This window comes from Zeus faber (assembly GCF_960531495.2).
Source record: "Zeus faber genome assembly, chromosome: 9".
NCBI lineage: Eukaryota > Metazoa > Chordata > Actinopteri > Zeiformes > Zeidae > Zeus > Zeus faber.
Window position 1 is genome coordinate 16024857 of NC_137197.1, and position 14043 is coordinate 16038899.

General features: G+C 43.7%; 1 protein-coding gene across 1 annotated transcript in view; it reads right to left on the reverse strand.

Annotated features, from left to right (window-relative positions):
- arhgef12a (Rho guanine nucleotide exchange factor (GEF) 12a) overlaps positions 1-14043 on the reverse strand; it is a 38861-nt gene that overhangs the window by 15032 nt on the left and 9786 nt on the right. The window contains exons 2-12 of the mRNA XM_080006918.1: positions 12419-12439; positions 11219-11310; positions 9237-9299; positions 6865-6963; positions 5529-5578; positions 5299-5356; positions 4781-4953; positions 4487-4564; positions 3879-3998; positions 2681-2788; positions 777-917 (exon numbers count right to left, since the gene is read on the reverse strand). Of these exons, the coding sequence (XP_079863044.1) occupies positions 777-917; positions 2681-2788; positions 3879-3998; positions 4487-4564; positions 4781-4953; positions 5299-5356; positions 5529-5578; positions 6865-6963; positions 9237-9299; positions 11219-11310; positions 12419-12439 (1003 nt within the window). The remainder of the gene's footprint in view (positions 1-776; positions 918-2680; positions 2789-3878; positions 3999-4486; positions 4565-4780; positions 4954-5298; positions 5357-5528; positions 5579-6864; positions 6964-9236; positions 9300-11218; positions 11311-12418; positions 12440-14043) is intronic.

The following is a 14043-nucleotide window of genomic DNA, read 5'->3' on the forward strand; positions in this document are numbered from 1 at the left end:
TAAGACCCGAGGTCCTCGAGATAAAACTACACGTGACCTCAGTCGCCCGAATGAAGAAGCAAAGTTTCTAGGGAGGGACCTCGCTGCACGTGTCTCCTCAACATTGAACGGTTGACGGCAACCGAGGAAATCCGAGCAGGCTTCAAATAGCCCCGGAGCACGAGAAAAGGGGAAACAACCAAACAGCTGGAGAAGACGTCAGGATGTTCCCTTCACTTCCATTGAGCGCTCCGTCGGCGGGAACAAAAGAAGCCGCGGAATGTGATGAGTTACACGTTAATCATCCGCACACAGCAGTACGTAATGAAATCATCGATTTAGCCAGTAAATTATAAAATTCAATGAAGCCGAGATCGGATGAAATAGGGAGTCCTGGCAGCCGCGGCGAGGGGGGCCAGAAACAGGAAGTGAGAGGAAAACCACAGCGACAGCTCGTCCGGGGGTTTAAACGTCAATACTGTAACTGAAACTGAAGAAGGCCAATTAGTGGCTTTCCTTGAACTCGGTGAAGACCGGTCAGGCTGAGGGTGTTCGAAATCTTTACCGCATTCAAATGTTTTTTGTTCCTTGTACATAAAAAGGCAAGCTACGTTCCAGTGGGAAGCAATAATCTGTTGTTATTAATTCAAGATTTCATTTTAGCTTTCGGCCGGATCTACACCGCAATTGATGGTGTATAATCCCAGGGTTAAGGTGAGGCTTACAGTACCAAAGGTATAGAATCATTTCAATATAAATACACAACAAACATTTTTTTTTTTTTGTTTGTTAACTACCAGGTCAACAGCATCCTCGGTTTCTGGGGAGTGGCAGGAGTTGATGCTGTCCCGGAGCGAGCTCTTTGGGCTGGGACAGGAGGAGTCGCGTTGGTGCAGGCTCTCTGGAGAGCCCAGGCCAAAGCCACGAGGCAGCTGCAGCTGCAACGGGACGGGAACATTAATCGTCGACACGGGGTCATTTCCTTTTTAAAATCGGACAACTTCTTCTTTCGTTTTGTTGGCGTCGCAAAGACGGAGCACGATTATCGGAATGGTCGGTCCGCGGTTAACCCTGCGTTGCCGACCTGTCGCACACAGACGCCAACACCACCACCGCCACCACCACCGAACGTTCTTAGTGTTAAGCCGCTTTGGATAAATGCGTCTGCTAAGCACCGTAATGCACTCACGCAAAACACTGGAGCTATACAGTATGTGACATGCTATATCCATATGTGAGGGAGATTAAAACAGTGCTTTGCAACATTATTAACGGTGATGGCTTAAAGGCTGCATCGAGTCCGTTCCACGTCATGTTTTCTACCTCATTTTACCCCCCCCGGGGAAATGGGGACGCCATTTATGAACTGAACGTCGTGTTTTAACAGCAGGATAAACAAAGCAGATTCCGAATCCACAATTTCTACAGGAGTTGTCTAGTCTGGTCAAATCAAGCCCCTTTTGCCACATGCCATCTGTAACAGTGCTGGGTAAAAAAATATATCCGTCAAAGGCAATATAGGTAGTCATTCCGAGATTGGCCTCCTTTACGGAAAACACATAGATGACCGTTATGGATACATAACGAAATGCGTGCGTGGGCAGTGTCTAATATCACGCGATATTAGGCGTTTTTGTTTTTAGACCAGGGCTTCGCTCCCCCTCTCCCGCACGGCCTCGGTTCCCCCCGCGCGCTGACAGAGCCCCCACGTCCCCGGACACAATAACCCAAACCCAAATGTTATTAAATCAGTCTGATCATTTTCAACCTGTCCTGCACGCTCTGCCCTCCGACGGACGAACGTTCTCCACCCGTTCTACCTCTCCCTCCACTAGCTCCCTCCGGCTCTGAGCTAGGGTGCAGCCGACGGCCAAGCGAAGCGGCTGTGCCTGATGACAGTGCACCGCACCCCTAACTCGAATGACACGTCAAGGGTCTGAGTGGCATTTTTAAGACGAGATCTCCATCGAGACGGGTCTTGTTCGGACTCGCCATTCTTCAGAATGTTTTTTTTTTCCCTTCCTGAAAACAAATAATTTTTCAAATATTTGTACGAAATAAATATTTGTAAAAACTCACTATTTGAACACACTAAAAAAAAAACACATGGGTTTAGTGTGTAAAAACTATTTGTGCTTTATTTGGATTCGGCTCCACCCCTACTTTACTGCAGTGTTACCGCATCCATTCGCACACACACACTTCCATTCACAGCCGTACCGGCATTTTCCCGGTAATGATACCAGGTCCAGAGCGGGGAGATTTACGGAACGACTTTAATGGAACATCCACACGGACATTGCCAGTAGATTTATGGCTTTCAGTGCAAGTTGGAAAGGGGCTTCAGACATTAGTTTCAATGTGTACACGTGTAAAGAAATGGTTTGATTTCACATCGAGGGGGCAGGTCAGCTCTGATAACCAACATCGCATTTTCCTTTTTTGTCCTAAAATCTGTCGTTTGTCAAAAATGTATAGCTGTGGAGTCAATTTATTGCAACAGGGAGTGCCATAAATAATAAAAAAAATAAAATAAATACAATAAAAATAAAAGCTCAAAAGTATAAAAAAAACAAAAAACAACCTCTTCCTCATCTTAAATGAAGCATGTTAAGTTTAGGCCAAAACGTTAAATTCCAAAAGCACTGTTCAAGGAAATCCAGGTTTGTTTGTTGATATTGCTGGAGGGGTGATCGCTTACAGGGGAGCTGCTCCAGGACCGATCTGTGCTGTTGTCGCCCTTCGAGGAGGGAGTGTGGTCCGTCTCGAACGTGCCGCCTTCCTCTGCGTCGCCTGCTGAAACCGCATCCTGCAAAAATCACATCAGCAACTCCACCTTAATTTCCTGTCATAAACAACCTGTCAACTTTGAAACATGTTTGTGAGCAAAAGAAAACAAGTAAACAGATACCAAAGTGCACCACTAACAGTTATATGTGACACGCGTCTGTGTGTGTAAAAATCCTAATTTTGGTTGTAATTCATATTTGGGGATATTCTACCTTCTTTTAGTCTGGCATCGGTGCATCACAACACTTTTAATACCTATATCTAATGTTTAGGTTTTCTTTTGCCGTTTAACAAGCGGTCACGTCCCGTGAAGACCAACCCAAATTTCACCAGGCCAGTTTCCATCCAAATATCCTGGTACATTTATTTATATTTTTTTGGGGGGGGATGATGAATTTCGATAGATACTTGCACTTGCCTGAAAGATTTGTCAGTGCAGCTTTGTGACAGCTGTAACTGGCCATATTCCACACTGCCGCACAATAAAAATGCAGAAGCCAATATCCGAGTATAACAGCTGAGGCTGTGGAATCACAATGTCCACCATGCATGTGGGAAGATGACTTTCATTTATTCTAAAAATTGATTTCCCTCTGATCCTAAATAGCATTTTTCCAGCCAAGTAAAAAAAAAAAAAAAACCTATTTTGCTTTTAATAATTATTTTTCCGATGTGTCCATTCATGTTTACTTAGACGCAACCTCAACATTGATCTAAAAGCCGGTGGATGGAAATGTTCATTTCGGGCACAAAATAATAAGGTACGGGAGGTAAAGATTATCCTTGCTCAACTTGCACGTTCCCTTTTCTAACATTCCTTTTCATATTTCACTGTTGATAATGGATTTAGCGGGTGGCCAGTGCTGATATCTATGGCTGTGGAATCACCGGCGCGACAGATACAGAATTAAAAAATAAAATAAAATGAAAAAAAATAATAAAACACAGACAGACACAAAAGAGTGTTTTTTTTTTCCCCCACAGAGAAAGCATAATCCTTTGGACGGGATTAGGATTGTTGTTTGTCTGGAACCGTCCCCGGGTGCGCCCCCCCAAATCACACATAACCCTGTTTAGATGTTAGAGGGTGTGAAGGGGCAAAGCATTACCTGTGCTGCCCCGGTGACCTTGAAGAGCTGACCCTGCAGCTGAGGAATGTGTTTCTTGGCTTCCTGAATGTCTTTCAGTAGTTTGGGGGAGGGGTTCCTGCTGTACTCCTCCTTCATGGCCTGAGGTGCGGCGGGAGGGGGTGGGGGGGATTAGCAGGTGTTGACAACGACAGGTAGAAACGGTAAACCCGCTCTCCTTTTTTATTATCACCGTCACACAAGCCACCGCACAATGTCACGTTTCACTCCAGTCCCTTCATTAATTACCGAGTTACGACCCGCGTCTGGAAGGGAAAAAAAAAAAAAAAAAAAAAGTGGACTGGACGTGCTCTCGGAACAGAAGTCGTTACTCTCCCAAACCACAGGAAGAATAGCTGCGTTATCAGCGGCGCGCACACGCTGCCCTTCGCCAAACTCAGGATACGCTCGATTTAAGGTTAAAATGAGCTCCAGTTTTAGCTGACAACGTCGACACCCACTGACGTGTGTTAAGCCCTCCGTGGTGCACGGCAATAAGAACACCGACCTAATAAAACAACAGCTACAATGAGGAAACTGTAAAAAAAAAAAATAATAATAATAACGATAAAATAAAATAAGCTGCTCACCTGCAGCTCCTGCTGCTCCTTGGAGAGCATCCGCTGCAGGATGTCCACCCTCTGATTGTGGATACCGCTACCGTCGTCCTGAGGGACGGAGGGGAAAAGAGCATGTGGAAGGGCTTCAGCCATTACTTTTACTATAAATAATAATGTATGAAGTTACTATAAATAATAATGTATGAAGAAAAAAAAAAGTGAGAGCAGCGAGGATCTGCAGACATGAACACATAATCAAGATGATCACGACGCGACGGAGGGAGGAGACAAGCGGGTGCACAAGGACAGGAAGATGGACGGTACCCATGAGGGGACGGTGGAGGAGAGACGGTCCAGGGGGCTGTAGGGGCGCTCTGCTGCCGGGGAGTTGGGGGAGGAAATGCTGACTCCCAACATCTCGGACTCGGCTTCAGTGAGAGGGATCTGGGCGAGCCCCGGGGGCCGCCCCAGCACTGTGAGGGCCACATAGGAGCCCGCTTGGAGGAGCCAAACACAGAGAGTTTAGTCTCTTTGAGAGGATGCGCAAAATACAGTTTGAATGTCTTTGAATGCCTTAAAATATGTAATTATTATTATTAGTGCTACTATCAATATTATTATTACCGTTAGTATTGTTTTCCTATTATAATAGTTATTATAAGGATTGCTGTTTGTATTATCATAATGCCATTATTTTCCACTAGTATTAGTATATGGATGGATAATCGATCTGTCATTTATTTTTGCAATATTTTTATTTACACAGTTCTGTCAACTCATGCTGCCTTAACTTGTTGATAAAGCATCATCTTATCTCACGTAGGAAAGCACAGGGAACTTACATTTGATGAGCTCCACCACTTCAACATGGTTAGAATGCGTTACTAGGGTCCCATTAACCTGAACAAAGACAAAAATTCATGCGATCAGACCTATGTTTTCATTTTAGGCATCTTAAAAACAAACAGGGAGGGAAGGTTAATTCATATTTACGACCAACAGGGGGCGGCATGGAGCCTCCAAATAAGAAAATAAAGATGAGGTTTGCAGTTTTAAGACAAACACACAATACCTTGATGATCCTGTCTCCCGTCTGCACACCTGCTCGCATAGCAGCCCCATCTGGCAAACACGAGGAGAAGTTAGAAAAGAATACAAGTAAAATAAAACACCAAATAAAGGGAGAGATTTTAAACGCGAGACCGACTGTGTCCACGCATTGACAGGTGACAAAATATATACGCCCGTATAACCTGAAGCACAAAAAGATGCTGTAAAGTGTCTATTTACATGCTATTTATGAAAGCCCATAACAGTGGTTATATTACGAGAAGAGCCTGTTTCACAGCTCCACCCCAAATAAAGGGATTTGGGAGAGAGAGGGGTCATTATGAGATTTGAGGCTGTGGAGGGACAGTTCTGCACGGCGGACACAACTCATCTCATCAACGAGCCTAAAATAGTGGCACCATAAACCTGAAGCAAACAGACTCTTGGCGACACGCACTTGGTCTTATTGTCTCGTCCAATTCTTGAAAGACGTAGTTTATAACTGAGTTTTAAGATAAAAAAAATAATGCAAATGCGCTATAAAGGCTGCGCACGGCAAAATGCTGAATAAACTTCATTCCAATTCCCCCGATTTTTGTTCTTCCCGATTCCTTTTTTTAAAAAATGGCACTAACCATATTCTGAGCGATAGTGTCTTGATATATCTGAAAGCACTATATCATGATAGTATACAATTGAGTTCTATGATTCACTTTTTTTCGAGTTGTTAGCAAAACCTTTGGAGAGAGTGAAGCGTTGTTCACCACATCAAAGTCTCCGATAGAAAGTCAAACTAAAGTTGTAAAATTGAATCGAACGCAACAAAAACCTTCACTCCACGGTAAACATCATATTGAGATCGAAAAAGTCAAAAGCTTGGTTTAAATGTGGGCCAAATGTGTACCGTTTAGAGTTTAATAACGGTTTATCTGGGAGCTTTTCCCTGTTGGTGTCGGGGTCTCGCTCGGATCTGAGAAGAAAATGGCGACGAGGTCTGAAACAAAACATTTTCTTTTTTTTGGAAAAAAGGAAGCGCGCTGTTCAGACGACAAGACCCTGTATAACAAATAATAAAACCCTGAACGATATTCAGACGGTTTAGCGTGCTCCGCTTTTCCGTGTCCTGAAGACAACCCACGCCGGCCATGGACGAGCGCCGAGAGGGCTTTCAAAATGGTGACACCACGAGGTCACTCTCTCGAACAACCGCAGCCGAGGATTGTGCAGAAAACAACAACAAAAAAAAAAAAAGGCAATCAAAGCCTCCATCTCTCTGACCGCGGCTCAGCCGTACCTCGGCGGCTGCGGCGCTGTGAGCCACGCCTTTATTTTTTTTATTTTTCCCTGATCAGCTTTACCTTCTTTGACGAGCTGCACGAACACAGGGTTGTCGCCGCTGACCGTGAGTCCGAAGCCGTTCTCATCTTTCTGGATGATCACACATCGCTGGACCAGACCTGCGAGCGAGACGGGGACACGGCGACGCCTTTAATACAACCAGGAGGCACTCGGCGCACTGTGGAGGACATCTTGGAAAAAAAATATCTGAGAACATTGGGGGAGTTGATTTCGTCGACTGATGCAAAATTAAAACCGAATTGACGCCCGCTCAAATTATTTCATATACTTGCGGCGGTGTTGCGATCAACAGAGGGGTGATGGAGACTTTCTATTGTTTGGGCGAGATTGCCATTTTATCTATGGGTGGAGGTCCAGCGTCCAGATAGGCGCTGGACGAGGCGCCACTTTCAAAGGAGGCGAGAGCAGGAACTGAAGTTGTCAGGTCAGTGAACATGACCTACTCTGCTCGACTGGAGCTCCCCACACACACACACACACACACACACACACACACACACACACACACACACACACACACACACACACACACACACACACACACACACACACACACACACACACACACACACACAAACAAGATATATATATATATTTTTTTTACACTACTCTTGTTCAAGTTTTTGTTTGAATTTGATCATTTGAATCCATTCTGCATTTTAAAAGTAGACCGGTGAAATCAAACGGCCGCTCCAGTGGCGTGTTTGGCGTTAGGCCGGCCAGAACATGGACTTTTAACTTCTCAAGTTCTTGGTGCGGTGTTGCACTCGCACATTGCATTGCACATGGCGATGAAAAGATAAGGGCTTCGTCAGATAAGGGCCTATCCCACGTCAACTGAAAGTACAGCTCCAGACGCGACGCCAAATTAACCAGAGTTGTTGCTTCAGTTCGGGGCCCGATCCGAGGACGGCGACCCTTGAACCGAACATTTCTTACAGCATCCAATATTTCTTGGCCGGTGCAGGTTAAAGCAGAGAGGTGTGTCAATACGCAGACGGCAGATTTAGGAAGGGGGTTGGAGCAGGAGCATATATAGGGGTAGAGGTAAGGAAAAAGCCCCAGGCAGGGGGGGAGGGGAATTTGGTGTGTGTGTGTGTGTGTGTGTGTGTGTGTGTGTGTGTGTGTGTGTGTGTGTGTGTGTGTGTGTGTGGAGAGAGTGCAGAGGGGGTCATGGAAACAGATGAGGCAGTATTAAGGAAGGTAGAGCGGAGCTGCCTCTAGATGTTGAGCTCCTGTCTGTTCCTCGTGCGTAACAGGTTGCCGCAGATGTGGCTCAGTAAATGTCAAAGCACCGAATTGATCACTGATCGGGGCTCGTCCGGAGTTAAAATACCGAACTGATCCGGAAGACGAGAAAAGATCCAGCCGGAGAATGAGCCGACCTTAAATATCAGCCCTGCAGTACATATTTAGGACTAGAAGCATGGGCGCTGTGTTATTTAAATAAAACCCACAGAACGTTCATCTATGCTTTCTGAAACTGGAGGGTACTCATTGTACTGAAAACTGAAAGTTTAATTACATTTAAAGATATTACTCAAGAATTTTGTACAATTAATAGGCCATCTTGTGTATAAAAACACTGCTTTGTAAGCTGTGCGACCTGGGGTAAGTGAAGAATCACGTGACGATAGCAGCGGTCATGGCATGACACTAACGCATGAACTGTACCGATTTGTAGATATTCTGTATCAGAAATGTACAGAGCAAAAATACATAATTAATATTAAGAGGAATTTGAGCCATGTTTCCACACAATAATTACAGCAGAACAAGAAACTTCACACCATATTACTTTTCAATAGAAATGTAGAGAAAACGTGCAAAAATCAAAACTTTCATTCCATTATTTTCTGGTCGTCTTGCCTCCTATATTGACAAGATGAGTGGTGCCTTTTAAGAGTAAAATACGAAAAAAATCAGAAATGTTAGCAAATACAATATACCGGTTATAATGCATTCAATCAATCTGTCTGATATAAGTGACTAAATACTAGGGCTGTCACGATCACAAACTTGTAGTTGATGATTGTCATGGAAATAATTGGGATTAACAATTGAATCGTGTATTATTCATTTTATGCCACTATCATAGTATAAACTCATAATAGTGTAATGAAAAAAGGCAAATTATTGACACTGAACATTGTAAGTCAGGTAGAAGTACGTAACTTTTTGCATTTCATTCGGTCCAACATTTTGAACATTGGCATAAAACTCCACTTGGGATTGGATGGTAAATGAGTCGCAAATCGTGACAGCTCTACTCCCAACGCTGTTCGGTACCATTCTGAATGGCCTTCAAAAGAACACCTTGCAGCAATTTCACCGCAGAGTCACACCAGCCGTCCTGGCGGGAGCTTCTTACCACAGGACTCAGGCTTCCCCTCCGCTAGCTCAGTGCTGCTGCCTCTCTTCTGCACCAGAGCCTCTGAACCAGCGCCCCAACCACAAGGCACAACGCAGGCACACACACACACACAGACACAACGAAACAACACAGGAAAGGAAACACAAAATAGGAAAGAGAAATCATGAGGGAGGAAAATGATGGAAGGAGAAATGAAAAAAAATTAACAAAATGCTTATGCGATCTATTAAATCATAATCCTTAACAATATAGGAGTGATTGACAGGAGGTTGGCTTCCAACATTCGGTTTATGAGAATTTGCTGGGGTGTAATTACTAGTCATCGCCTGCAGGGCATCATTTGAAATACTCAGGATGCCCACAGATTACATTTGGAACCAATTCAGTTTTCATTAATTGCTTTAAATTCTTTGTCCATTTTTTGCATTTGGCATTTTATAAGTAACTACTAAAAACAGGACTATTTACAATTAGTATCTGCATTGCAATTATATTGTTTAGTCATGCTACTTGACTTGTTGTCAATTGATACTTAATTGACTAAATGTATTATTATAGTTCTATAAAGCCACCACTCCAGTTGGAAATCATGAAAGCAAAAGCTGAAGATCATGCATCTTGCAGAGAGGACAGATCAAGATATGATCAAAAAAACAGCGCATGCATTGCATGCAATTCAAAGGACACAACAGGACATCATTAAAGAATCTAGTCTGGAATGAAAGATCAATGAACTATCTAAGGAGGAAGGTTTCAGTAAAAGCAACAAAGCAGAACAAATAAATAATTACTCTGGCTGATCTGAGCTTTGCTTAATCTGAATGTAGTTGAAATTCGGTGAAATAAAATCTAGTCCTACTAAGAACAGACAGACAATAACAGTCACCAGTCTCTTATGCAACCAAAATTCATGTTTTATTGCATCACACAAAGATGAGCCTGAGGATTTTCTCAGTCTTGTTTTGGATACAGAGATGTTTGTCATAACTCAGATCATACGGCCTTGATCACTGACAAATATTCAACACAAGCAGTGTCACCATATGAAAGGCTTAACCAGCGTGCCTCTGTGGTCTTATGATGGAACCCTGCGATAGAGACTTGGATGAACGCAAGTTCCCTTAAAGTGCACACCAAGGCCATCTGACTGAATAGAAGAAACCAGCAACATAATGACGAGCCATGTGGACATTAAATGTGCGGCTGCACATGTTATGGGCGTATGGTCCATTTCTCTGAGCGGATCAAGCTACAATAATAAGAAAATCAACCCAGTCTCATTACTTATGAACCATATAATAGCCATGCAAGAAACTAAAGCCATTTTCCCCCATGATGTAGACTTAGAGGTGCAGAAATAGGCGTGTAACGCATTGTCCATTATTATGAGAGATTCAGAGCTATGTACCTCGCCTCCGATGCAAACAAAGAAAAAAGTGTGTGCATAGTTTTCCAAGTGATCATAACACACACACACACACACACACACACACACACACACACACACACACACACACACACACACACACACACACACACACACACACACACACACACACACACACACACACACACAGTCTTTAAAGGAAAACTCAAACCTTATTTCTAAATTTCTTTGGCGAACCAACAATTGATTGGTATCAGACTCTTTTAAATTGATCCAGTAATGAGAAAAGATTCAGCCGCCATCAGCTGCAAAACATAGTACAATGGGGCGATCACGATCACTCAGGTTGTCTATGGTTAAGGTGAAAAAGTACCAGAGTTTTCCTTTAACCATCCCATCATGCTTGTTGCAAACCATCAATTTCGAGTTTTTGTGAGGTTATAAGGGGGAGGATGTGCGAAAAAAAAAACAACACACAGACAGATGTGGAGAAAAGCACGACACCCACAAAGATAAACTGAGAAACGCGGACGGAGATGAGAAAATGTGAACGTCACAGCAGAGAGAGCCACAGACGCAGAACGAGGATTACCTGTAGGGTCAAAATCATTGGAGGGAAGTGGAGATTTATCACTTTTGGGTTTCTTGTCCGGGGGGTGGTCTTTACTGAGAATGCTGCTGGTTCTGGACAAAGAGAAAAATAAAACACTGTGCATGATGTACATTCTGAATTGTGAATATGACTTCAAAAGTCATTGCAAGACACAGACATAACAGCGTGCACGCATGTGCATGTGTCTATGAACGCTCAGGCCTCGTCAATGAGCCTGCAAAGCGTTAACGTAGTGCACAGTAAACCTACATCCCACTGGATTGCGACAGCAGAGGCAGAGAAACGTTGCATTTATAATAAGGTAATATGCATCTGTAGTCTGAGTTGTTGATGCCGCAAACAATGGCAACAATAAATGCAAATAATAATAATATTAATAATAATACCACGAAATGATTTTCCACCTTTAATAATTTAATTGAGGATCAATTTATATTTGAAAGAAAAGATAAGCCAGCACAGATAGGGAGTAAATTTAGGTGATATATATATATATATATATATATATATATATATATATATATATATATATCTATATATATATATATATATATATATATATATAGTGATCGAATATTCTAACATTGCAACCCCTAATGCAGAGAGCAGTCTATAGCTTTTATTAATTCATCAAGGTCACTGAACCTCCAGTGGTCCACTTCATCATTTAGGATAGTGAGAGAAGAGGACCTGCCAGTGTATGAATCGCAGTGAGTATGTCTACTGTATAATGTGACGGCTGGAGAGGATGTGAGGCTGCCCTGGGAGCAGGGCCCAGAGAAAGGCTGCTCCTCAGAGGAGGAGCCACGAGGCCAGACCCCGGCTTAAACCTCCACGGGCTATGTATGGCTGCCTCTGCCTCCACCGGCCCCAACTGTGAAAGGCCTCTGTTCTGTTCATAGTGGAAGGCAGAGATGGGCCGTCGCCTAGAAAAGGGACCCCTTTGTCCCCCACTGTGTGTGTGTGTGTGTGTGTGTGTGTGTGTGTGTGTGTGTGTGTGTCTGCGTGCGTGTGTGTGCAAGAAAAAGAGAGAGGGAGGGTATGTGTAGTTTAAAACTCTGAAGACCACTGTGCTGCTGCCCCAACTAAAAAACGGCCTTACTTCCTCCGTTTGAGTGTGTAATCCGTTTGTGTGTTCGGGACTATAGCGGCGTGGCTTCTGTGATGTTGAACTCTTACCTGTTTGCTTTCTTGGGAAACCTGCAAGGCAAAAACAAGAGAGTCACTATCTGAAGGCAGGAACGGCGAAAGACATTATAATCGCAATCAAGCCGATCCGAACGTGAGCGGAGCTTCGCGTGTCCCGGCTATGTAGAGGGAATAAAACAAGTCGCCCGTCCTAGAGCATCTCCGAGTACTATATAACGGTAAACATGATAATCCGATCAAACATCAGCCTCCTTCAGCGGCAGATTAAAGTCTTTACCAGGTCAAATGCCCCCCGCCCGCCCGCCCCCAACATGCATGTGTGCATCCCCTTGCTTCTCATGCAGATCACAGCTTGACTGTCATAATCATATCCATCCACATCCATCCTTCGAAGCAGACTTCCCTGAGACCGATTACTGTCAGAGAGTGATGTCCATATGAAAAGAGGCTGTCAACTATTCTATCAGTAAAAAAGAGGGTTTTTCAGAAAATTATTGGTGTTGTGTAGTGTGTTGAAAAAGCTAGACAAAGGTAGACAAATTGAAATGTACTGAGATACATAACAGAGCAGATTTGGTAGGGTGGGGTGGTATTCTATTAAAATATGGTGGGACCCGGACAGCAGAGGTCCTTCGTGAAGCCGGACGTATCTAATGTGTGACCCTAATATCAAGAATTACTACTGCCAGGAGAGAAAAAACTGAACCGAGTTAGCAGAATTGCATATTCACTACCAGTCTCAGAGAGCCTGAATGAATACCAGGGCCATTTAAATTCACACACACACACACACACACACACACACACACACACACACACACACACACACACACACACACACACACACACACACACCACACACACACATCACACACACACACACACACACACAACCACATCAATAAGCAAAAGTGGTAAGAACTGAGCGCAGACTTCAGCGCGACCAGTCTTCTGTAATGGGAAGGTCTCACGACTAACTAGCCCGCATTAACTCCTTTTCTCCTGGCGACAGTGCGTCCCATTCAGATCGGTGTGAGAGCGGCTGAATGGCCCCGTTTATGGAAATGCCCTCTGACTGTAATAAGTTCCAGAGACTCTCGCTGAAAACAGCTAGTTTTAACTAGCGCACTCCCTCTAAAACCTCTGAAACGGAGAGATGGAAAAGTCAGCACATAAACACACACTGGATAAGCACAAGGGTACGTACATGCCTAGGGGAGGCAAGACTGAGTCGGCAGATGTTGTTCTTGGTTAATCATACGGGAACAAATGAAAAGACGACAAGCAAACCAAGACATTCAGAGAGGCTGCATGAGGAATCAGACAGTCAAGGTGGAATTAAGAGTAATGAGTCACGTCTTCGAAAGTGGGTGTTTACACGGTACGATTCATCTGATGTTTTGGCCTTCAGTTGCCATGTCCATCTGAACAGGCCTCGACAACATGGCACATTGCAGCATTCAAAAAAAAGAAAAAAATAATCTAAAATAATGAATTATTACGAATACAAAATGATTATTCGCGAAAAAGGTGCTTTTCCACTTCAGAGCAGTTACTGCCTCAAACAGTTAATCCCTGACGTTGCCTTGGAGGAGAGGAATAAAAAAGAAAATCTGACAGCCAATCAGAGGCAGTCTGAAAGAGACACGTTGAAG